At 43.5% G+C, this 23307-nt stretch overlaps 1 protein-coding gene across 3 annotated transcripts in view; it reads right to left on the bottom strand.

Moving 5' to 3' along the window:
* Positions 1-23307, bottom strand: part of FARP2 (FERM, ARH/RhoGEF and pleckstrin domain protein 2) — a 4051843-nt gene that overhangs the window by 168294 nt on the left and 3860242 nt on the right. For 2 of the 3 annotated variants that reach the window (XM_069618112.1, XM_069618113.1), the window contains one exon: positions 14279-14397. The exons of the other annotated variant lie outside the window; for it this stretch is intronic. In XM_069618112.1, the coding sequence (XP_069474213.1) occupies positions 14279-14397 (119 nt within the window). The remainder of the gene's footprint in view (positions 1-14278; positions 14398-23307) is intronic. 3 annotated transcript variants of the gene reach the window in all.

Raw genomic sequence — 23307 nt, 5'->3', positions numbered from 1 at the left:
ATGTTGTCCTATCTTTCGAAGAGGCATTGGAATTACTGAATTCTGAGCAGAAATTGGGATATAGTGTCATGTTTCTGCATCTCTGCCTCTGGGTGGCGCTGTCTGCAGATATGCAGGTTGTTCTCTACCATCTTCAGAGAAGACCCTAAATCATTATTTAACATTTCCTTTAGAAAATCTGCACATCCAAAAACATGGACTTCAATTCCCATAATGCATCATGTGGCTGTCTCATTCCCTGGTTTTTCCTATGCATCAGTCTTGGAACCACAATCCTCAGAAGTCCTAGAGATCAGTGCTGCTTTCACTTTCCCAGAACCAGAGAGGGAGGTGGCAGATTACCTTCAGGTGTGCTGCTGCAGGTGATAATGCGCTTGCTACAGGATAAGGCAGGTCAGTATTTAGACAGCTGCCTGCAGCAGCACATGGCTCTTGCATTGAGTTTGCTGACAGCCCTTTATGCCTTGATCCTCGGAATTCAGCTGTTTCCTGTTGCTACCAGAACCTGCATCTCTTTCAGTGCCCTGTGCTCTCTGCCTGGCAGCCCAGCTACTCTTCCTACTCCCCCCTGCCTTCTGCCCTGCGCCTCTGTACTTCCTGCACTGCAGCCCTGCTTGCAGTCTCATGTTCCCTGTGTGCATCCCCTTGCTCCCTTGTTCCATGCCTGCAGTTCTTTGCTGTGTGCCCATATTCCATGTTTACTGGCTTTAGCCTCCTAGATTTCCGTTTTGAGTTTCCTTGTTCTCTGACTGCAGTTCCACCCTTGTTATTCTAGCCCAGAGTTACAGTCCCTTGTATTCCTGTTACATGCTACAGTCCAGTCCTTAATCCAGAGTTTCAGTCCTGAGTTTTCCTTGTTCCTGGTCTACAGTTAGTTCTGCTGTTCCTTGATTCCAGTTCATAGTTTCTAGTCTCCAGTTCCATTCTCCTGCACCATTGCACTTAGATTCTTTTCTACTTAATTATCCTCTTTCATTCCTGGTCTCTGCCCTGAACCTTGCTTACTTTGACTGCCTGTTCTTTCCTATATATTTATGTTACCGTTCTTGTCCTCGCTCGTGTTTCTGTTATTCCTTTGTTCAGCGTTTGGCTGCTAGTGTTCCTGGCAGGCAATCTCTGCCCCTTCCTTTGTCTCATTTTACTTGCAGTCTATAGTGAATGTAATGTAACAGTGTGTTGCGTTCTGTTCCCTCAGTGGGGATACAATGTAGGTTCTGGCTGGACTCATACCGGCTTGTCTCGTATAAGTACACTCCTTGTATGTACCCTAGGGCCCAGACACAGAAGCCCCTCTTGTGGCCCCCTTCCATGGGCATGCAGGGTGTGGTGCCTGTAAAAGTACCTTACACAGAGGCATTGAGCGTCCCTTATATCCATGGATAGTCTCTACCCTGTGTGTGCACCCCTAGTGGGATTCCTTACTGTTTGTCCAGTGCATGGTTCCCATTCATTCTTGTTCACCATTGAGATCTGGCCTTTCTTCCTGTTCCGTCGGTCAAAATTACCTGGTCTATTCTTCCTTCTTCTTAGCACGCCTGCTGTATACGTTTGCCTGCCCCCTTACATCAGCACAGCCACCCCAAACTTACCTGGGTGTCCTGTGCAACTCCTGACATAGAGCTACTTCCATGAGTAGGCTACACAAGAAAAGGAGATTTAAAGAGTATTGCTGTCAAGGTTTCTCTTTGGAATCGCCTTGTACACACCTAACAAAAATGTGTGCAGCCGATCTCAGAAGGTTAATAGTGTATTTACGTTTTCACTTATTACCGACCTTTTAAAATATAGGGGGATGGGGAAAAGTGTCCCATGGTGAGAGGCTTTGCCGACTTTTCAATATTGAAGTGGTGACTAGTCGCCTCATTTTAACTCAGTCTCCCACTCTTGAAACTATTTATTTGAAGGGTTACGTTGCCTTTGTGAAAAATACAGACCGAATTGGATCAAATCAATTCTGTAGTGCTATCTACAGGGCAGAGTCATTAGTTATATCAGCAGCTTTTTTTCAATATTTGGAAGGTGGTATTAACAAAGCTTAGTGTAGATACATAGATATCATAATTGGAGGATGTTGAGGTTGCAATATATATCAATATGAATGTACTTATTGCTATTAGGAAAAAGAAAAAAATGGATTTTAAAGTAATTGTGAGTAATTTAAATCTTTTTGTGCTAAATTGGATTTTGATGTAATCTGTGTTAATTTTATTATTTTATTGAATATGCTTAAGGTTTATTTATTAACCAAATGCACAATAAATATTCACAAATAGTCTCTTGTGACTTTGTAGATCAGTCTCTTTAGTTCATCAACTGCATTATTAAATCTTCCTTTCTCTTTGGGAATCCCGTTTGTGACTTTCTCATAGGTTTCATATCTCTCGTTGTTGCTGTTAGAATATCTTGTTCTGGTGCGGTTTCCTTCCTTGCATATCTCCTTACATTTGGCTACTTCTCTTGATTTATAGTCAAATTGTCTAGTTCTCTCAAACTCTGGAGCACACTTGGTTCTCGCTCTCACATTATACTCTTCTTATATAAGCTATTTAGTTACCTTCCCTTTTTCCCATGGTATTTCGTCCCACTGCTTTTCTCTTGCTTTGTTTAGCTTTTCAATGGTTACTACATTCAATAGGCTTGAAGTTCATTAATTTCCCAGTGAACTCGGTTTCATATGCTTCACTGGGACAAGATTTGTGTGTGATGTAATGATTCCCTGGCTGCCTCCTGTACTTCCTGTCACTTTCATTCCTGACGGGGGACATCCTTGGGAGCTTTGTCAGTCGGGCACCTCTCCACTGATCACAGACCGCTGTTTGCTTAGTTTCGCTGGTGTCTCGCTCTCCACCTTCACTTGCTTCTTCGTAGTGAATCAGTGACCGGACACCTAGCGACTCGCTTCTGGCGGTGGTCTTGTGGATAGACTATCCTCTACAGCTTCTCATTCGTGGTCTTGCCACCACCTTCTTGAAGGCTCGTGCCTAGATGGTTTCTCTCCGTTCACATTCACAGTATAGTGGGTGTCCCACACTGTGTTCTCATGTGAGTTCCAAACCTTCAGGCTTCCAGGTTTTCGTCTTCCCCGGCTATTACTTCGTACACCCAAGTATGTGCTTGTCTCTCACTTCTTTTTGCTTTCTCACTGAGGACTCATTAGGGAGGGTATTGCAGAGCAGGTTCATCTCCCTAGCCTAAGAGGGGGGGTGGGAGGCTTCCCCTTTTGGGAGAAGGGACACATTCCCTCGATTCGTCACACATCCCGATTTACTTTTACAATACCTTAAAAAATATTTGAGTGTAAGCAATTAGCTTCACGCACAGGCCGGGAGGATAGCTCAGGGGCAATGGGGCAATATGGTTGTTGTGTAAGCAAGACAACGCAGAGCAACACAGGTTTGAATCCTGGTCCAGTTCTTGGAGACTGGACTCTGGTATTAAGCATGTTATAAAAGATTAGGTAAGAGCTCATTCAGACCTTCTGAATCTTAGGCAGATGAACTCGGCATACATACCTTACAATGCCTAATTCTCACAATTGTTGCCATTAAGTGTATTGGATTGATGCATCAGTGGTAGCAGCATTCCATCATGCATTTTGAGACGGCCGAACAGACTCTTTAGCTACTCTCACTGAAGCCTTAAAATGTAGTGAGTCAAATACATTAACTGGAGTGAAAAATAGGTCGAAGTACATGCATTTCTGGACATGTTACATCTCAGAGAATGCTCTTTTAGTATCAGGGAATTAATCTGTGCACATACAAACAGGAGATCTGAGCTCATCCGCTTTGACATCTGAAAGAGAAAGATTCCTGAAATAACGTTTTTGCCTTACCCTTTTATTTCAGTCAAGTCAGCCATTTTGTAAGGAAGCCCCCTCAGAGAGTGCGAAATGCTGCAACTCTTGAAAGACAGACTCGGGTAGAGCAACACAACCTTTCTTAACTCTATCAACAAGCAGTCACATGCCCTTTTGCAAATGTTGTTCTCATTACTCATGACAGCCTTTTCAGTTTTTTGCATTACTTGCATCTGGAGCCTAGAATGCATTTTTTAATCAAGTATTTATAAATCAATATGGTATTCCTTAGGTCCACAAACTTATATCAAAACCTGTACGGGACATATATGGCATTCCTTTAACTTCTGAGGATGTTATCTTTGAAATAGTACTTCTTATTATATTCACACAAAATAGCCCTGTGGAGGAGACGTGTTTTTATATTATAGTATATACAGCTTTTATATTTTAGGACCTTCTTGATCCAACAGACACAATCCAAAACTTGCTCTCGCCACAATCCTTAATATGTAGACTATTTCAGAATGTGTTGCAATTCTCCAAACCTCCTTCACAGTATCAAGAATCTGAAAAAGTGGAAAAAGTGTAACACACTCAGTTTATGATGGTCCATTAGGTATATTTCCAGGAGATTTTATGTCTCAAGGCAAAATATATGTTTTAACTGCTAGAGAGAAGTTGGTTTTTCAAAAAGGCTTGCCACATAATCTAGGTAAGGGTGTTATTCGAAGTTCAACCTCACTTGAAACCATGCTAATCTTTTTGTGGCATTCATAATTAACTTATAACATGTGTGGATTAAGCAAGTGTCCAGGAATGGACATGGCTCAACAGCAAGCTGGGTTTCCTTTTCTATGCTCATTTATTCTTCCATGTATTGATTTTCTGTGGAAAATTGAAAAATGAAACAATAATACAAAAATAGCCACAATAAAACAGCCTTAGTTAAGTTTATCATGTCTGTTATCGTCCTTCCGCACACCAAGCCAGTCACATGGGCCCTTGTTCACATTGCTGTTCTTCAATAGATCATGTTTTGAATTCAGACTGGTCCCCAAAACCAATCTTTGGAATAGTTTGGATGAATTCTCCATCACTACGCCAATGGAATATAGCAAAAGAAGTTAAAAAACATCTCTCTTTTTTCACCAGACAAACTGATTTAAACACAAATTCTTGTCCTCAAAGTTCTTATATTCCAGAGCATTCCCCTCCTTGGTCACTGACAGTCTTGCTGTCAACGTACTCTTCTCCTCTTCTTTCCCCTCTGACATTGGGGCTGTTGCAGTGGAAAACAACCACCTCCTATCCTGTTGTAGTTGGCTCACGTGGGGTTGGCCCCCTCTAGCAGTCACAGCGATCTCTAGTATTCGCAAGTGGGGCAAACTAGGTTTTATCATCCCCGTTGCTGTTGTGTCCACCGCCTCCCTTAGGCTCCTGCCTTCTTTTGCCTTCCAAACCCCTCAGCAACTGTTCTTCTCCTGCACCACCTTAACGCCACAGCACATGCCATACCCACTGTGGGATCCACCCCTCGAGATCACAATCTCAACCAAACTTCCTCACTTGGGGCATACAGTACTTCTTGAATATTCCTTCCATTGCTAGTAATCACCTTGAAAGCCTTCGGTACCGTCTTGTATGTTCTACTAAATAAATCCTCTGTCTGATGACCAATTCTTACCTCCTTCAAATAATCAGCTTCAATCGCCTCTAAATATTCTTTGATCATCATCTCTTGATGCACCTTAACCACTTCTTCCGTCTATTCAATTCCAACATCCTCCTCCTGATATACCTTATGCATTGTGTCCTCCTGCTCAACTCTAACACCTCCTCCTGATATTTATTAACCACCACCATCTCCTGGTGAACTTCACCCTCTGCCTGCTCCCTCTAGTAGGAGCTAATTTTGTTCCTTTTTTTTTTTTGATGGTGGGGACCTGGTACATTTGCACTCAGGCATAGCCAGGACCCCGCCACCAAATATTCATTTGCAAGGCAGAGTGCAAATTTGCAGGGCAAAAGGTGGAGTACACACATGTACACCCCATTTTGCCTAGCGCTTTGGTACTCCACCGAGCAAAGTGAGTAAACGCTGCCTGCCATGCGCGCATGCCAGGCAGCATATACTTGTAATTGTGAATGATGCTTACCATGCCGTATGTCAGGCAAAGTTTACAATGGATACCTATGGGGTCCGCCTGCTTTATGCTTGTGCATAAAACCAGTGGACCCCATCTCCAGCATTTGCGCGTGCATGAAAATCCATGCTGGTGCAAATGCTGAAGCATTTGTATGGAGGAGAGAAAGGAAAATGGCAGAAACACAAGTTGCTCCTCTCCGCCATAAAAATTATGAAAATGGGGCGTGACGTTAATGTAAGGTTTTAAAGCCTTATCCAAGCATTTTACTCCTTCCATTAATGTTAAGCCGCTATCGAACATGTTCTCCCTAATGTTTCTTAAACACCGCCTCCTCCTGCTCAACTGCAACCTACTTCACCTGTTTAACGAGGTCCTACTCCTTCTGTTATCCCCTCTTGCCTCCAGTCTCCTGCACTGACCTCCCCTCACAATATCCTTTCTATACTACTTCCCTAACGTTTCTTAACCATCACTTCCTCCTGCTCAACTCCAACCTACTTCAACTGTTTAACCCGGTCCTCCTCCTTCTACTATACCCCTCTTGCCTCCAGTCTCCTGCACTCTGAGCTCTCCTCACAATGTCCTTTCTACACTGCCAGCACTGATAATACTATGGTTTGGGCCAGCCTTCCTATATCCTTGGTGTCAGTCCCTGTTTTCCTAACAGTGTACAGTGTGTTACTGATTGTTGGCCAAACAGGACTGCTTCACTGTAATTCCTTGAAATTGGTCTGATTGAGGCAGTTAAGCAGGGAGGTGGTGTGTGTGAACTGTGGCTTAAAAAAGCTGGTCTGTCACTTTGGATTTGCTGTTTGCTCTCGTATCCACATGCATGCTTGCCACAGGCATTCACCCCAGTGCTGTGTCTCTCTCGCTGAACCAGTAATTAAGGTAACAAAGGTATCCATGAGTGGCTCATAGCATGTGTGTGTGCTAGGGAGTTTCTCCTGCTTGGTCTGTTTTGAGGAAAGGGCTGAGCGACTGCCCCCTGCCCGATGATGAAATGAAGTGAGAGTGACCAGGGGATCTTTACCATAGTTCCAGCAGGTTCATCCCCAACCATCTTGGGGAGGCCACCGGACGCATTAGCTCCCCACACGATACCCCCAGTGTCAGGCAGTGGACTTCATTATAGGAGTTACATGCCTTAATTAGGCATTAGTATCCATTGCATTTCATCTTTGTTTTGATGGATCTGTTAAGGGCAGTATACATTTTGTAAACTAAACTTGAGAGAAACATACAATATCCTAAAGCTTTGCAAAGGCTATTAACAAAGCAGTGCCTGTAATACCATGTATGGTCGCACCCTTGGAAACAGTAAGGCCTCGCCCACCTTATAGCGCATAATTAATTATATTTTTCAGGAAATTTTGGATCTGTTTGCTATTGGCTATCTTGACAATATCAGCATCTTCATGTTCTCATTGTCAATAGTGCAATATGTGATTTATTGGCAGGAGATTCTATCCGAATAACCAATTGCATGACAAACTTGATAAACACACCTTAAAAAGCTATTTTTGTGCTGTTCTGGACTGGTCTATTCCTTGTTCAGTTATAATAAGTTCAATATAGTCTATGTGCTTCACAAATTTGTGTAGGAGATTTCAATGAGAATCCTTTCACCATTGCAGCTCCAATAACTGCATTGACCGAGAATAGACTCAAATGCTGTTGGGCTTAAGGCCTAGAACTGCCCTTTCTGGTATTAAAAATAACATTTGTAGCAGCTCATATTTTATGACAAATTAATGTTCAACTGTCGTTGCTTGTGGAAAGGGATAGTTTGGTGGAATTATAACCATTCTTTCATAAATATATGTGCTCTTAGAAGCTCTCTGCCAAGTAGATTTGTATTCTGGAATTTGTGTCCTAGAGGCGAATTGCCCGACATTTTGCTGCTGGACTGTCCTTGTGGATGAAACCATTCTGATCTGTCAATGGCCATTCGCCCTCTGGTATAGCACACCAGCTAAAATGTGATTGCAGACAGTCCTGTTTGTGCACCATCCGATAGAGCAGATTATGCAACCTTGTTCGATCTTAGATAAGGGCCTCACACACTTTTAACAATACAATAAATGACATGGAGCTGCTGCTGAAGAAGGAAGCATCTGAGTAATTACCTCATTACCAGGAACATGCTGAATCCAGACACAACCAACGCCAACACGAGACTTCAGTGCAAGTGTACCCCCCTCCCTCCTCTGGCCAGGTCTCGTATACCCACAAGAATACACGGGTTTCAATCGAAGGGGGCCGGAGGGGGTCTCAACTTGGCAAGGTCGCACCTTGAAACATTTTGCTGACAGAATACTAACACTCATTATACGGCCTTTGATGCCAGCGCACTCTGCAGTGCTTATTAGTGTTATCAGTGAATACAGCGTAACGTGATACATTTCTCCAAGGTGAATATACTCCTAAAGCTTTTTTCTCGCTTCGAGGCAGGCGAGAGTCCTTGTAATGTGATGACTTCCACCAACTAAAGCCGTCTTTCAGTAGGAAAGCGAGAGCAGTGAACACGCTTAACTAAGCCAAAAGGGATATACGTCAGAAGTGTAAAAAGTGAAGGCAAGCATCCTTTCGGGGTGAGCAAAGCGCTTTTCTAATTCTGACATGCGTAATACAGTCTACCATCTCGCCTCATGCACGCTAGAGACAGTGGTTTAAACATGGTGAGTGGCAAACAGCATATACTGGTTTATAGTGGCAATATAAACGAAAAATGTCGTCTGCCAAATTATTTTCAATTTAAATATCAGTAAATACAATTCCTCAGTAAGTTATAAAATGTTTGTTTATTCATACTTAAAAATCTGTCCAAGGACAAACACTAGGTGCATAAATATAGAGCTTAAATGAACACCAACATCAGAATACCAATGGTTAAATTAACATGCCTACATGTCTAAACTCATATGTTACATTCACAGTCACATGGATACCTTCGACCAGTCTCAGTGCTGGTCCACACACATCACCAACCAAAATAAATCAAAGAAAAACAAAGATTAACCGAATCCGAGTAGCATCCAAATCAGAGTTTTGTATAGAAACAGTAGAAACCCCAATTGTGAACACAATCATGCACAAAGCCTGCAATTGACTAACATGGTATCATTCTTAATACAGTTCTTCATATAGTGCAATCTATTGGCAAGTAACTTTTAAACATGACAATATGACAAAGCAAAGCTGCCACATTTTAGCCGACAGTTAATGCTGAATTTTCTTTTGTTGACATAACTCGGTTGAAAAAGAACGGCCTACTCGAGTTTCGGCTGAGCTGGCTCACTCTACTCTGAAGAACCCAGCTTTCTTCAGGGCCAAAGCAGCTACTACTGTGGTGGGTGACGTGAGAAACCTGAAGGTGTCTCACCTGCTAGTTCCCGGGGATCTGTAATAGGTGACCAGGACACGGCCTTCGCTATTGAATCCAGTTCCTGGGGGTGGACCAGGGGGGGAGGATCACCTGGATGGGGGGTCCTCAGGGAGTGGAAGTGGGACACCGAAGGGTAAGACGCAGTATCCCCTTCCTTATGACACCTTTTCCCCATTCTGCCTGGTAGGATACTCAGAAACTCTACCCTCCGCCCCCCTTTCCGACACGAACACTTTCTCATAGCATGAACGACAACGGACCAATACCTGAGCAGTTTACCTGACATGTCCCAACACAAGGGTCAGGCAGAGTCAGGCAATTACCGACAACTACACACACGTGACTACCCTTTCCCTTCACCATTGGAATAAAAGGCAGAGCACACACGCACACTCCGAGCAATGCCGAACGCACAAGGAAGCAGCCATTCCAGGATGGAGGTTCAAATGGAGGAGAAAGGCGGCGAGACCTGAAAGAACATCAAGGAGGGAGTTGACTTTGCCCTTTTCAATCCAGACCTGCAAAGCCTTTGATGAGAGAAACAGAAGACCGCAAATCACATCTGGCGAATGGTGTAACAGATGCCAGCGGTACAATGCGCCCTCCCGGTCTAATAGCCAGGGCGGGGAGACGTGGTTGCCATTGTGGTACCGTCCTTAACTCCAGCGGCTAAGGATCCACCAACGAGTTCAGCACAGCCGGTGAGTCGGAAGAATCTGATAGTCAACCGGACTGTGCTAGGCTCAAGGTTGCAGTGGCAGCATTAAGAAGATAAATAGAAAAGAAGTATTTTATGTACAAACTTGGTACCATAGAGAGAGTGGTCCGGTGCCACGTGGGCGCTCAGTCGAAAGGTCTCTGGCTAGTACCCCTCTCCTGAACAAAGATACTATGTTGAACATTGTGAGTAAAGAAACTATAAATACTAAGAGGCCATAGGGAAGGCTGTGCTAGAATGTGTTAAGGTGGTCATATAAAGGTCAAGTCAAATCCTATGTACAATCGCAAGTGACTTTGCATGAGAAGAGACTTAAGCAAAGAAGGCCATGATACTGGAAGAGGAACTGTAACCTTGTGCTGGAGGAGCCCAGGAGTGTGCTGTGCTCGAGAGTCCTGCCTTGCCCTGTGCTAAAAACGTGGGGAAGGGAGACCCCGGCCAGAACATCCTGACATCATTTTGTGAACACTTCTTTCTTTTCTTGTGAACATTATCCCACACTCTTTTATAAATGTACCGCTAAGGATGGGCAATAGGTTGTTTTAGTATAGGCCTTTTTATTTGACTAGATGCCAATAGGACGGTATCATTATTGTTTGATGATCGTAGCTTGCTCCGCTCCTATAGTTAGGTTTAGGTTAGGCGTTTATCTCACCCCTTTTTTACAGTTTAATAAACACCATTTAACTGGGATCAATTGTGTCTGTCTTGATTTGATACCATGCCTTCCTTACAGTGAGCAACCTGTTAAAATGCAGAGGTGGTTAAAACTGAGGAATGTACCTCATACTGTCAGTAGTTGACTGGATAGGTCGCAGGGGACCGGGTAGCGCCAGGAACCCTCCTGTATATCACAAGACAAATCAGACAGTGCTTGCCAGCCGACAGCGCTGCAGGCTTTGGTGCATGTTCTTTAGTTCATACTCGTCAAAAATGATGGTGTTGGTGACCCTGTTGTGCAGCTGTGGGTCAGTGCAGATCGTTTTACAGCCATAAGTATCTAGAGCCCAGTAGGGGCCTGTTTGCCTCAATGGTAGTGTTCGATAGACAAGCCAGGAAACCTGTTGTGCAGTTGCATTATAACAGGGGGGTAATACACACGAGTATGCTTTGTTACTTATTTTTCCTCCAGACTAAAGGATATGTCATGGCTGGATACTATATCTAGTTGACTCGAAAGTTCCCTCAGAACGATCTTGGTAAACAGTTGTTTTTGTACATGCACATTGCATAATATAATATGTACTTCTGAGCTGCATATTTCTAATAAACAATTACCTACATCCCTGTCAAAAATTAGAAGCCCTAAGGGAGGGTAACTGTCAAGTGTATGTCTGCATATTCATAGCCTGCCTAATCCAAGAGTTGACGTGTACACCTAACATTGCAAAAAGGCTTCTGACTTTGGCATCAAATGGTGGGGTCGTTGGAAGTTGTTCATGGACTATTAAAGGTTAACAGATGGGATTATAACAAATTGTTCAGCAAAATTAATGTAACAATATTTAGTAATAAAAAAGTTCAATAAACCTATTCATTTTATTTTGTACTTTGTGGATAAGTTGTAATGCATCAAAATATTCATTACAATTCAGTATTATTTAAATTCCATTCTGTAATAATGAAGCAAAATCAATGAAAATATCCACTAACCAAGTACTCCCTTTGCCTTCGTCCTAATCCTCCCTTCTTGAAATGCTCCTTCCTTTTTTTACCTTGCCTCTAACACTTGCACCACCAACTAACATTCCCTTTCAAAATCCTTTTGATCTGTGTAGTTTTTCCCATCCATTTTTCCTGTGCCGCATTCTTATCTATTTTTCTTCTTGTTCAGGAGGCTGCTTACCAAACATGTGTTTGGCAACACACTGCCATGAAAATATTCTGTTTCTGTTTAATTAATGTCTTAACTTTGCTATTTTAATAAACACCTTTCCCAACTCTCATATGGGCCTCATTACAACTCAGGCGGTAAGGGTTTTAAGGCGGCGTAAACAGCGCCGACCCTTACCGCCTGAGTACGAGGTCCCTTAGCGCCATGGAGGTTTTAACACCTGCTTTTAGCAGGTGTTAAAATCCATGGCGCTAAGGGACCATGGAGTTAATTACGCCACCGTAATTTACGGTGGCGTAATTAACGCCTTCCCCACTCCCATTATGCCCTATGGGGCAAAATGGGAATGGGGAAGGGTAAATGGGAAAATGGGGATTTACCGCCCCGCCAAGGTCGGAATGGGGCGGTAAATCCGCCAACCACCATGGCGTAAACATAGTTTACGCCATGGTGGTAAAGTCACGGCCCAGGCGGTAACTTACCGCCTGGGTCGTAATGAGGCCCATAGTGTCTTTTTAGTAGTTGGAGGATTTTATTGGTCCAGTAATTGTTGGATTCTCATCCTCGTTTTCAAACTGTCAGCATTTCATAAAACAAAATAAAAAAAAGTGAAAAATTGCATGCCCAGCAATGTCTGTTGGACCTATACCTATGTCCAAGTAGAGTAGGAGCTATGTACCTAGCAAAACCTAGGCGAAATGCTCACAGCTAACTGGACACTGAAAGGTTTACAATGGTCTTATACTTCATTTGACATGCTAGGCCTATATGCATTTGTTTCCAATGTGTCCTTTGTTGTGTATTTAAAATCTATTTCTTGTTTTTACATTGAATAAGAACGAAAGCATACAAAGGGATAATCACATAATCCAAAATGTAGATCATAGTTCAAGAAAGTTATGGTGTAGATGGGCAGTTGGACAATTCACGTATCTGATATGGAATGTTTTCTTGGTCTACAAGAAAGGGATCAGAAAAGAAATCATCTTCCAATATGAGACTGGGTTTAATTGAGAATATATATTTGTGTGTCGAGTGCAAGAAATACATCTTTGTTAAAATAAGTCAGTGTTTGATTTGGGTATGATGGAAAATAAATCTGTGATGGATCAGCACCACACACCGTGGGCCTCATTACCAGTCAGGCGTTAAGGGGTTAACGGCGCCGTAAATGGCGCCGACCCTTAACGCCTGATTCCGAGGTCCCTTTGCGCCATGGTGAGTTTAACGCCTGCTTTTTGCAGGCGTTAAAATCCATGGCGCTAAGGGACCATGGTGCTAATTACGGCACCGTAATTTACGGTGCCGTAATTAGCGCCTTCCCCACTCCCATTATGCCCTATGGGGCAAAAATGGGAATGGGGAAGGGTAAATGGGAAATGGGGATTTACCGCCCCACTCACCTTGGAATGGGGCGGTAAATCCGCCATCCACCATGGTGTAAACGTAGTTTACACCATGGTGGTAAAGTTGGTGTACTTACCGCCTGGGTCGTAATGACCCCACGTGGGTTAATAAGCAGCGCTCCGATACCGGAGGGATCGTAGTGCTATATAAATGCTAAATTGTTATTTTTATTATTATCATGACATAGGCAATATGAATTTCATTTGCTACGGCTGCAGGAGACATTAGGTGTGTGTCTTTGCCTATTTTAATGAATAGGGGATAGCCTCTGAAGATAATTCAAGACCTACTTCTTAGTTGGATAGCTCTGTCACTACATGCAGGAAAGACTGAATAAGGGTCTTGGTTAATTGAGATTGCACAGAGTGGCATATCTGTCAAATACAAATTTGGTTTAGACGAAGAAGACACACTGGACAGGAAGGGTTAGGGGAAATTCATAACCTCTTTGATTACGACAGTGCAGGATATGGGAAATTAAATAATATCTGGCAGAGACAGTATGGTGGTGGTTAGTGTAAGACCTGTGGCACACATTGGTGGAGGTGAGACTTTGACAAAGATACACTGAAGTGACTAACCACTAACTGTGTGAAGGAGAAAAGGCAGAAACAATGGTAACTGCAGTCACACAATCATAGAGTAGTACGGGTAATGTGAGATACAGACAAACAACATTTATGTCAGGGGACCGAGGTAACAATTCAGACAGACAAAGATGGATATTAGGAGGAATGGAGTGTGAAAGTATAAGCAGGCAGCGTGTTGGATAGTGGTACAAACAAGTAGAAATCTCTGCAATGGAAAGGAGCAGGTGAATAGGGTGGAAGGAAAAGTAGTGGAATACATGATGCTGAAGGTATTGTAGCAAGGCAGAGTTACAGCTACCATGTGATTGGGGTTGGAGTTTTAAAGGAAGTCAAACAGAGCAATACAGGTGGATTCTTCAATCTATTGCATTAGATTGAGGTGGTAGGTTTACCTGAATCATACACAGGTAATCAGTAAGAGAGAGGCTTTGATTCCGGTACCAACATACATGGCTGATGGTGTTGGGACGCTGTTTCTGACCCTGGTCGAACAGATAGTGAGGAGGAAGCTCTGAATAAAAGTTGAGAAAGCAGGATTAAAGTAAGCAAAGTAACAGGAGCCACATGTATTGCAATACGTATTTGCTGAACGTGAAAACATGATATACAAGCAATTGTTTGTAATCAATCAATTTGAAAAGTACACACAAAGCAAACAGTTGCCATGACGTTTAGAGCTGTAATGTGAGAATTCTAAAGACATGGATAAACCAGAAAGGCAGTTAAGCTGATACATCACAAGGAGCATCTCATTTGCAGGAGAACAGGGTGCAGGTTGATTTTGACAGTTGTAAAAGGTGAAGCATAGCAGAAAACCTCTGATGGAAAAAACAGAATTCTACAAAGTAAATGGTGCCAACAAAATGAATACAAAACAGAATTGAAGTACCCAATGGCTTAAAAGAAAAAATTGGCAATGGTGAAAATGTTATGACAGTAAACAGCAAGAAAAGGTACCATGCTTGGGAATTTATTGAATACGAGTGAAGTAAAAGTAGTACGAGAACAGCCACAGTTAAAACACAAACAGTTGGGTAGCATGAAAGGAGACAAAGTGAAATGGTGATTAAGAACAAGATGCTCACTCTCATGGTGCTCGTACTCCTCGTCCATAATCCACTTTCCTACATATGTATGGGGCTTTTGTTACAGAAAGGAGCGGGTTGGAACAAAGCAACAAATTTACAAATTGAGCCAAGGTGCTTTCTCAACAACCTCCGTGCACGGTTTCTCACTTCTGAATGAAACTCTAGCCCCATCCCATTAGTCATTTTAGAGCTATTAGAGGACTTATCTGGAAGGAATAGAGGGACTAGCCACTTTGCAAATGACTTCCAGGGGTATGTGTCTTCGGAAAGTGCTAGATGTTGCCTTTGCTGTAATTGAGTGTGTGTGAATTCCCTTTGAAGAGCAAGGTAATGCACAGAGCCGAAGAGATGAATGCAGGACAATAGGCAGGACATTGATACTTTTAAGTCCTGCTTGTCTAGCTGAGCAGAATATAAAAAAATATGTTAGATAACATAGTAGAAGTAGTGCATTTAAGATAGACGTTTAGGTCTAGAAGCTGAAGGAGTGCAGTATAATGAAATATGATGTGGGTATTTACAAGACGTAAGAGATTTAAAACTGAGATTTTATTCTGCCTGACTTATTTAAAGTTTATAACAGAGATTTTAACGTGATTGTTGTTTATGATGTTATGTTGTGATATTGCTGTTGTATTCTTTTGTAGCACTTGAGAAGATATAGCTATTTGATGATGATAAGTTTAGGTCTATGCAAACATCAATGCTGTGCAGGTTCTGGTTATCCTTCAAAAAAGAGGGCTTTGAAAAAAAGCAAGATCAATCTCATGATTGCTATTAAGATCCAGAAAAACACTTTGCTTGAAAAGGTGGTTGGTTGCAGATAACCACCTTATCTTAATGGCACATCATAACAGATTTCAACAAGTACAACGGGGACGTCATTTGGGGGTTGCCACGGGTAACAGTTGCTACCCCTGGCTCCCTCTCTGGTACCCCTAGACATGTCCTTGCAACCCCCGGGCCACTGGACAAAGAGGCAGTGCCAAGAGCAGATATCTGTGTTGTACTTTAAATAGATGGTTGTTAATGCAGCTAAATGTACTACAGCTTTTTTTCACTGGAATCTAGATCTTGTTAGCTGGAGAAATAAAGGGTTGCTGGAAAAACCATGAAGCTGCCATCACTAACAGTTTGGCAGTCCATTAGTGAAGAATGCCTGAATGGTTGGGTTCAGAGGTGGGGCTGTCCTTGCAGCTCATACCCAGTACTGTAGCAACAGGAAGGGTATGAGGGCTAGGTCTAGCCAGCTGGGAAAGGTTAAGAGCAGCCTGCATGACTAAGTGACAGCACATCATGAACACAAATCTCATCCGTGTTTTTCGCGTCTGCTTTGCACATCAAGTGAGCCATTGGACCTGTGATGAGGGGTGTGCCCCAGTGGCTTTTGCGAGGAATCCTGCCTGGGCCCTGTGTGGCCTGACCCATATCTGCTAGGCACACTGTAGATAGAGACAAGGTGAGATAATTAATTTACATAAAGTTGCATTTGATGGAAACCATCTGTTACTTCCTCAAGCAAAACATGTATATATTTAGAAGGATTGCTCAAGGGCAGTGCATTTGATTTGGGAACAAGAGGATGATGTGCAACATGGGTTCAGTTCCGGTTGCAGTGCTTAGAAGCTGGAGGAGGCTGGCATTAAGCAAAATATAAAGGACCAAAGTAAATAATAAAATGGGCCTTTTCTACGGGTGATGTCATGGAGCTGCTGCTGCTGTTTATATTTTTTAAATATAAAAAAACTGCAATTACTGTGACCTGCAACACATCCTGCCCCTCTATCTGCAATCTAACAAAAGAAACTGTGGGTTACTTACCAAATAATCAAAACAGGAAGGTGATGGCTAGAAGGTTTCAAATCATTCATAAACACTGGCACAACTCTGGGTTTGAGGTGTGTGCTTGGGTCTCAATGTTATGAAGGCTGGTAATGGAGACTTGGTGTTGTACTAGTGACTTACAGATGTTGGGAGAGAGTGTTTGAGATGTAATGTGTTGTAAGAGAGTTGAAATTCACTGAAAGCAGATATAAGATGTTTGAGGAGGGTAATTGAGGCTCACGCTGTTAGGGTGTTGAAGGAAAGTCCTGGAGACTTAAATTGCTTGAGGTTGATGTGTTGGAGAATGCTGGAGACTTAAGTTGCCGGAGGGTGGCATTGTGTAAACATTAAGGTAATGGACGTGCACAGTGTTAGTGGGCGGGAGTGGGTGTCAGACATTTAAAGCTGTAGATGGAGGGCCCTTAGCGACTCACATTCGATGGTGGGGTGCCAGTGGGGAAAATGGTTGGGGGATATTCAGGCTTTGGTTGACTGGTGATAGCGGGTTGCTGTGAAATGGTTCAAAGAGCACTATTGACAAAACCTCTGCACATATTGTCCAAGTGTACAAGCATGAAGTGGTACAGCCTGTGATTGTCTTCTGGTTGGACTTGTGTTGGTCAGTTGATGTTTCCAGTCTGTGGCCAGACACTTGGCAGGCACTGGATGTCTGTGCTTTGCGGTTTAGGTCTCTTCGAGATGTTATGTCTGTTTACAGGTTAGCCTGTGTGATGTACAATAGTCCAGGTTATTGTGTTGGAAGTCTGCTGCAATTCACAGTATTTTGGTAATATCGGCCTAAGCACACTGACATTAATTCTACGTATGGTGATCCATTCATGTATGAAATGTATATCATATTACAGTCATATCTTAACCATATTTTTCTAAGTGTAACCGAGGAACAATAATAATTTAGCATTTAATAATAATAATAATGTAGCATTTATATAGCGCTACGAACCCTCAGGTATCTGAGCCCTGCTTATTATTACCCACAGTGTGTGGTGCTCATTTATCGACCTCGGAAGGATGAAAGGCTGAGTTTGGCCCTGCCGGGATTCAAACCTTCATCAGAAGGCTCTGTGCATATGTCAAAGCGAGCGTTCTACTCGCTGTGCTATCTGACTGGCTATGATTTGTAATGTCACTTCCTGTTTTTTCAAGGGGTGAAAGGTCATGTGCCATCACTTTCTGTGATGTCACTTGGGGCGGTGTCAAATGACATCTTCCTGTGATGTCATCATAGGTCAAGGTCGTTTGATGTCACTTCCGCTACCCCTGGCATTTTGGTGAAATGATGTCCCTGTATGCAGACCTGACAAGTGGAAGTGCCTGCCACGGGAAGGTTGGTTTTCCACAAAACTAGGTTCAAAGTCATATGCTCAAAAGAAACATGAAATAAATATGCTGATACTAAGTAGGATATGGATGATGAACAGAAGAAAGAAGTTGGAAAGACTATCAACCATTACCCCCATAAGATTCTAAACCAAAAACCCTCCTGATCTGAGTTTGTATTTGTATTTTATTGTTTATATAGCGCTTTACTCCAAAGTGCTTTACAGCATAACAACCAGAAACATCAAACATGGAACATAGAAGCATTCAAATATACATGATTCAAACCAGAAAAACAGCATGTGGAACAATTTGCATTTGGGGAGGAAGAGAGGAGAGGTATGGGATGGAGGAAAGGGAAAAGGGAGTAGATAGAGTAGAAGGCAGGGTGGAGATCATAGGGGAGCCAGGGAGAGATAAAGGCACAGGAAGATGGAGTGGGGAGGAGAAAGGAGAGGAGGAAGGGGAGAGAAGTCAGGGAGGGGGGCGAGGAAGGAGGGATTTTAAGGAGGAACGGAAGGAGGAGTAGGTGGACATGGAACGTATAGAGAAACGGAGGGAGTTTCAATGTAGGGGGGCAAGGAGCTGGAAGGAGCGTAAACGAGAAGAGGCACAAGGAGGTGGGGGAAAAGACAGTAAAAAGAGGTCAGCAGAGTGTAGGGAGCGAGAGGGGGCATACAAGGAGAAAAGAGAGGAGAGGTAAGGAGGGGCAAGGTCATGAAGAGATTTATAAACGAGACAAAGGAAGTGGAATTTAAGTTGGGAGTGGAAGGGAAGCCAGCCTAGGTTGGAAAGTGAATTGGAGATGGAATCATGGGGAGAGAGAAGACAGAGGGTACGGATGGCAGAGTGGTAAGGGGTTTAAGGGGGGCGAGATGGGAAGAGGGCAGACCAAAAAAGAGAGAACAGCAGTAGAAGAGGTGAGAAAAGATGAGGGAAGAGATTAAGAGTTTGTTGCATGGAAAGTGAGAGGAACGGACTTTACGGATATTAAAGAGGTGATAGCGACAAGAGCGAGTAGTAATGGAAATGTGGTAAGTGAAGGAAAGGGAAGAGTCAAAGTAGATTCCTAGATTCCGGGCATGAGCGGAAATAGGAAGATCAACTCGGGGGAAATGAATGGAAGGAGGGGGCGAGGGAGGAGGAAGTGTGTCTGAAGGGAAGAAAAGGACTTCAGTTTTGTCCGTATTGAGAGAGAGAAAATGCAATGACATCCAGTTTTTAATGGCAGTGAGACAGGAGGAGAGTTTAAGATGAAAGTCAGGGGTGAAGGAAGAGAAGGAGAGGAACAGTTGAGTGTCATCAGCATATAAATGGTGAGAAATTCCAAAAGAGGAGATGAGAGGAGCGAGAAGTGAAGTATAGAGAGAGAATAAGAAGGGTCCGATGACGGAACCTTGGGGAACGCCAAAGTTCAGAGGGAAGGTGGAGGAGGTTTGATCGCCCGAAGAGATGGTGAATGAGCAGTTGGAGAGGTGAGAGGAGAGCCAGTTAAGAACTGAGTCTTTGAAGCCAAAGGAGGAAAGAGTATTGAGAAGTAAGGGGTGATCGACAGTATCAAAAGCAGCAGAGAGGTCAAGGAGAACAAGGATTGAGGATTGCTTAGCGTTGCGAGTGGTAAGTAGAGAGTTCAGGACATAGGTGAGGGCAGATTCAGTGGAGTGTTTGGGGCAGAAGCCAGATTGAGAGGGCAGAAGGAGAGAGAGGTTAGAGATAAAGGTCGAAAGTTGAGAATAGGCAAGGTGTTCAAGTAGTTTAGAGAGGAAAGGTAAAAGTGAGATAGGACGAAAGTTAGACGCAAGAATGGGATTGGCAGAAGGCTTCTTAAGGATGGGGATAATAGTGGCATGCTTGAAGGCAGTAGGGAAGGTGGCCGTAGAAAGACAAGTATTGAAGAAGGAGGTAAGATAAGGGATAAGTAGTGGGTAATCCTTGGGCATAAGAATGGTAGGGATGGGATCAGAAGGGGCGGCAGTAGGGTGGGATTTGGATAGGAGGAGAGAAATGTCCGATGGAGTGAAAGGAGAAAATTCAGGCATGCAAGCCGAGGGGGAGGGCAAGGATGGAAGGGAGAGGGAGTAAGAAGGAGAGCAGATTATCTTTTGATGAAGAGAACACATTTCTTCAGAGAAGAAGTTAGCAAAGTCAGAGGGAGAAAGAGGAGATGTAGAAGAGAGGTCAGGAGAGGGTGGAGAGAGGAGGCGAGAGAGGGTTTGGAAGATGCGATGAGGATGAGAGGCTTGGGAGTGAAGAAGGTTAGAAAAGTAGGAGCGTTTTGCAGAATTAAGGCAGGAATCGTATAGCGAGTGATAAGAAAAGTAGGAGGTTTGGTTAGGGAGAGTGGGGATTTGCGCCAGGAGAGTTCAAGACGATGGGGGAGACGCCACATGGCAATGAGGTGAGGGGAGTGGCAGGGTTGAGAAGGCTTATGAGTAGGGGAGAAAGAAGAGAGGGGATAGATTCAATTGAGATTAGAGGTGAGAGAGGAGGACAAGGAGGAGAGGGCAAAATTAGCAGGGAGAGAGGAGAAATTAGAGAGGGGTGGAAGGGATGAGGAGCAAGAATCAAGGAAGAGTGAAGGGTTAACATTCTGAAGGTCACGTCACATGAAAGAAGTGGTGGGGGTAAAGGAAAGGGAAGAGGGGAGGAAGGAGTAAGGGAGAAGGAGAGTAGAGAGTGATCAGATAGATAAGTGGGAAGAGAGGAAACAGGGGAGGAGGAGTAAGTAGAATTAAAGATGATATTTAGTGTGAAGCCTGAGGAGTGGGTAGGAGAAGAGGGGAGAGGAGAGAGAAGATAGGAGTCGAGAATTGACAGAAGAGGAGAGGGATGTGGCAGAGTGGGAAGGTGAAGATTAAAATCGCCAAGGACAGTGAGGGGAGAGGGAAACGGGGAGATGAGAGAGAGGAGGTGGTCAAGGTCATCGTAGAAGGAAGAGAGGGGGCCAGGAGGTCTATAGATAATTAGGAAGGATATGGGGTGAGGGAATGAAAAGGATTTATACTGGTATTCAAAGGAAGAGAAGGTAGGAAGGGATAAAGAGGAGGTAGATGAGAGGTATTTCGGATGGAAGAGAAGACCAACACCTCCACAACAACACATTGTCCAGGGGTCAGGATAACACCTTGCAGCATGTGCCAAGGGTCAAAGACAAAACGTTGTCCACCTGCTTTTAAATCTAGAGAGAGCAGAATTTCTTATGGCTGTCTACTTAATATGGGTTTTTTCTGGGGAGAGGCTAAAATGACTAACACATTCCTTGGGAACCAGGCAGGTAAGGACATCAACTGAGGAGAAAGGTATTGTGAAGAACCAACCAACTTGGCTTATAGAGAACATCGGACCAGCACAGTGTAAGTTTCTGAGCCAAATGAAATGCAGAACCAATAACTGTTGGGACAATTAGGGGCTATTTGACTCAGATAGCAGGTTTGGCAGCATCAGCTCCTTTGTAAAATCTTCAGTGGCAGTCATAAAGCAACTGTCCTGCCCCAAGAGTCTCTCCCCATTATTGGATGTGAAGCAAAGAAATCATCCAGTGAGAATATAGTGGTCACAAAGATTTTCTGTACCCCATTAAAGTGAAGCTTCCATTGTGACAAAGTGAAAGTGTGTGTGGGGTTATGCCTGATTGTTTACCATTCCTGACATATAAGAAGCTACAAGGCCGATGTTGCATTAGATAGCCACATAATGTAAATTGCCAGACTGCAAAGAGAAGACCTGACTGCCACCACTACCCTGCCTTTTCAAGCAGAACATTGCAGAGGTGCTGTCTGTGAATATCAACACACTGTGGATGCTGATGGAAAGAAGGGCCAGCTTTTTCAAAGTTTGTCCTTCAGCCCCAAAATGTTGATGTACAATGCCTGCGACCTAACAGATTGTGAAAATGGCAGTGCTGAAGGGTTGCATCCCACCCATATGTAGAAAGGCCAGTCATCACAGAACCCAACGAATCAGAGGCTGCATAAGCACACACTTCAGCAGATTGGCTGGTAGATCCACCAAAATATTTTTCTCATCTCTAAGGAGATGGCAGTCTGGGTCTATTGGGGCTGGGCAGCCTGATGCCAATGGTCCAAAGGTTCAAGATGGGCATGGTGTATCCAAAGACACACATAAGGAACCACCAAGACATGAGGCCCAAAAGTCTCAATGCACAGGGTGTACATACCAGGCGCTCTTAAGAAATATCTAGCACAACTCCTTGAGAACTTGAACCCTTTGAGGGTGGTATAAGCTTTCCCTGAAAGGAATTCCACACAATTTCTATAAAGGATTGTCAGTGTTGACATATACAGCCAGAATGATTTTATGTCAGATGATGTTTCCTGGAGACCAGATAAGATAATCAGCTAATAATTAGTGTAGATATTAATGTACACATTTTTCAAATCAGGAAAGGCAGCTCCAGAAGACATTACCCTGGAAAAGAATGGAGGAGCTGTGCCTATTCCAAAAGGGGAGAATCCTTTATTTGTAATGAAACCCATTTGCCACAAATCCGCGGTGAAGGGGACAGATTAGGATATGGGGATACGAATACAACAATCAACTGCAGAGCCAACAGCCTATTGAAATGAGCACAGTGTTGAGCAAGAGTGGCCATTTTCAAAAAATAGATACTGATTAGAAAGGGAAACATCGGGGAGGCAATGTAGTCCTGCATTGTTGTCCTTCTCTATTAATAGGAACCCTAAATAATTCCCAGACAGCACTTCACTAATGAAACCAGCTCAAGGGTTCAAATGCCAGGAGGAGAGACAGGAAGGAAGTGGAAGCCAGAATTCTGAGGATCCACAAATCCTGCTTCATCCTGTCCGAGGCAGGAAAGAAGTCACATACTTGACATCCAGCAAGAGAGATATGCTTCATTTGAGGAATGCCTATTTTCAGACTTGGGGTCATCACAACTGCGAGAGGGGGAGCCTTTGGGGTTATTTGTCATTTCCCACACCAAAGGTTGTCCACACGTGAGTATGGATTTTGGAAGGATTTGCAACTTGAAACCCCACAAAAGGTGTGGATGGGTTCAGACCTGTTAGAACATTCACAGACAATAAAAGTAGAAGCCTTAGAGACGGCTTCGAAAATACCACAATGGTCTTTGCTGTCTGTGTATCAGTCTTCATCTTATCATCCATAGAGGAGATGAAAAGGTGGAG

Source organism: Ambystoma mexicanum, chromosome 10, assembly GCF_040938575.1.
Source record: "Ambystoma mexicanum isolate Mex_15411 chromosome 10, UKY_AmexF1_1, whole genome shotgun sequence".
Taxonomy (NCBI): Eukaryota; Metazoa; Chordata; class Amphibia; order Caudata; family Ambystomatidae; genus Ambystoma; species Ambystoma mexicanum.
The sequence above is the reverse complement of the archived record's forward strand: the minus strand, read 5'-3'. Positions and strand labels throughout refer to the sequence as shown.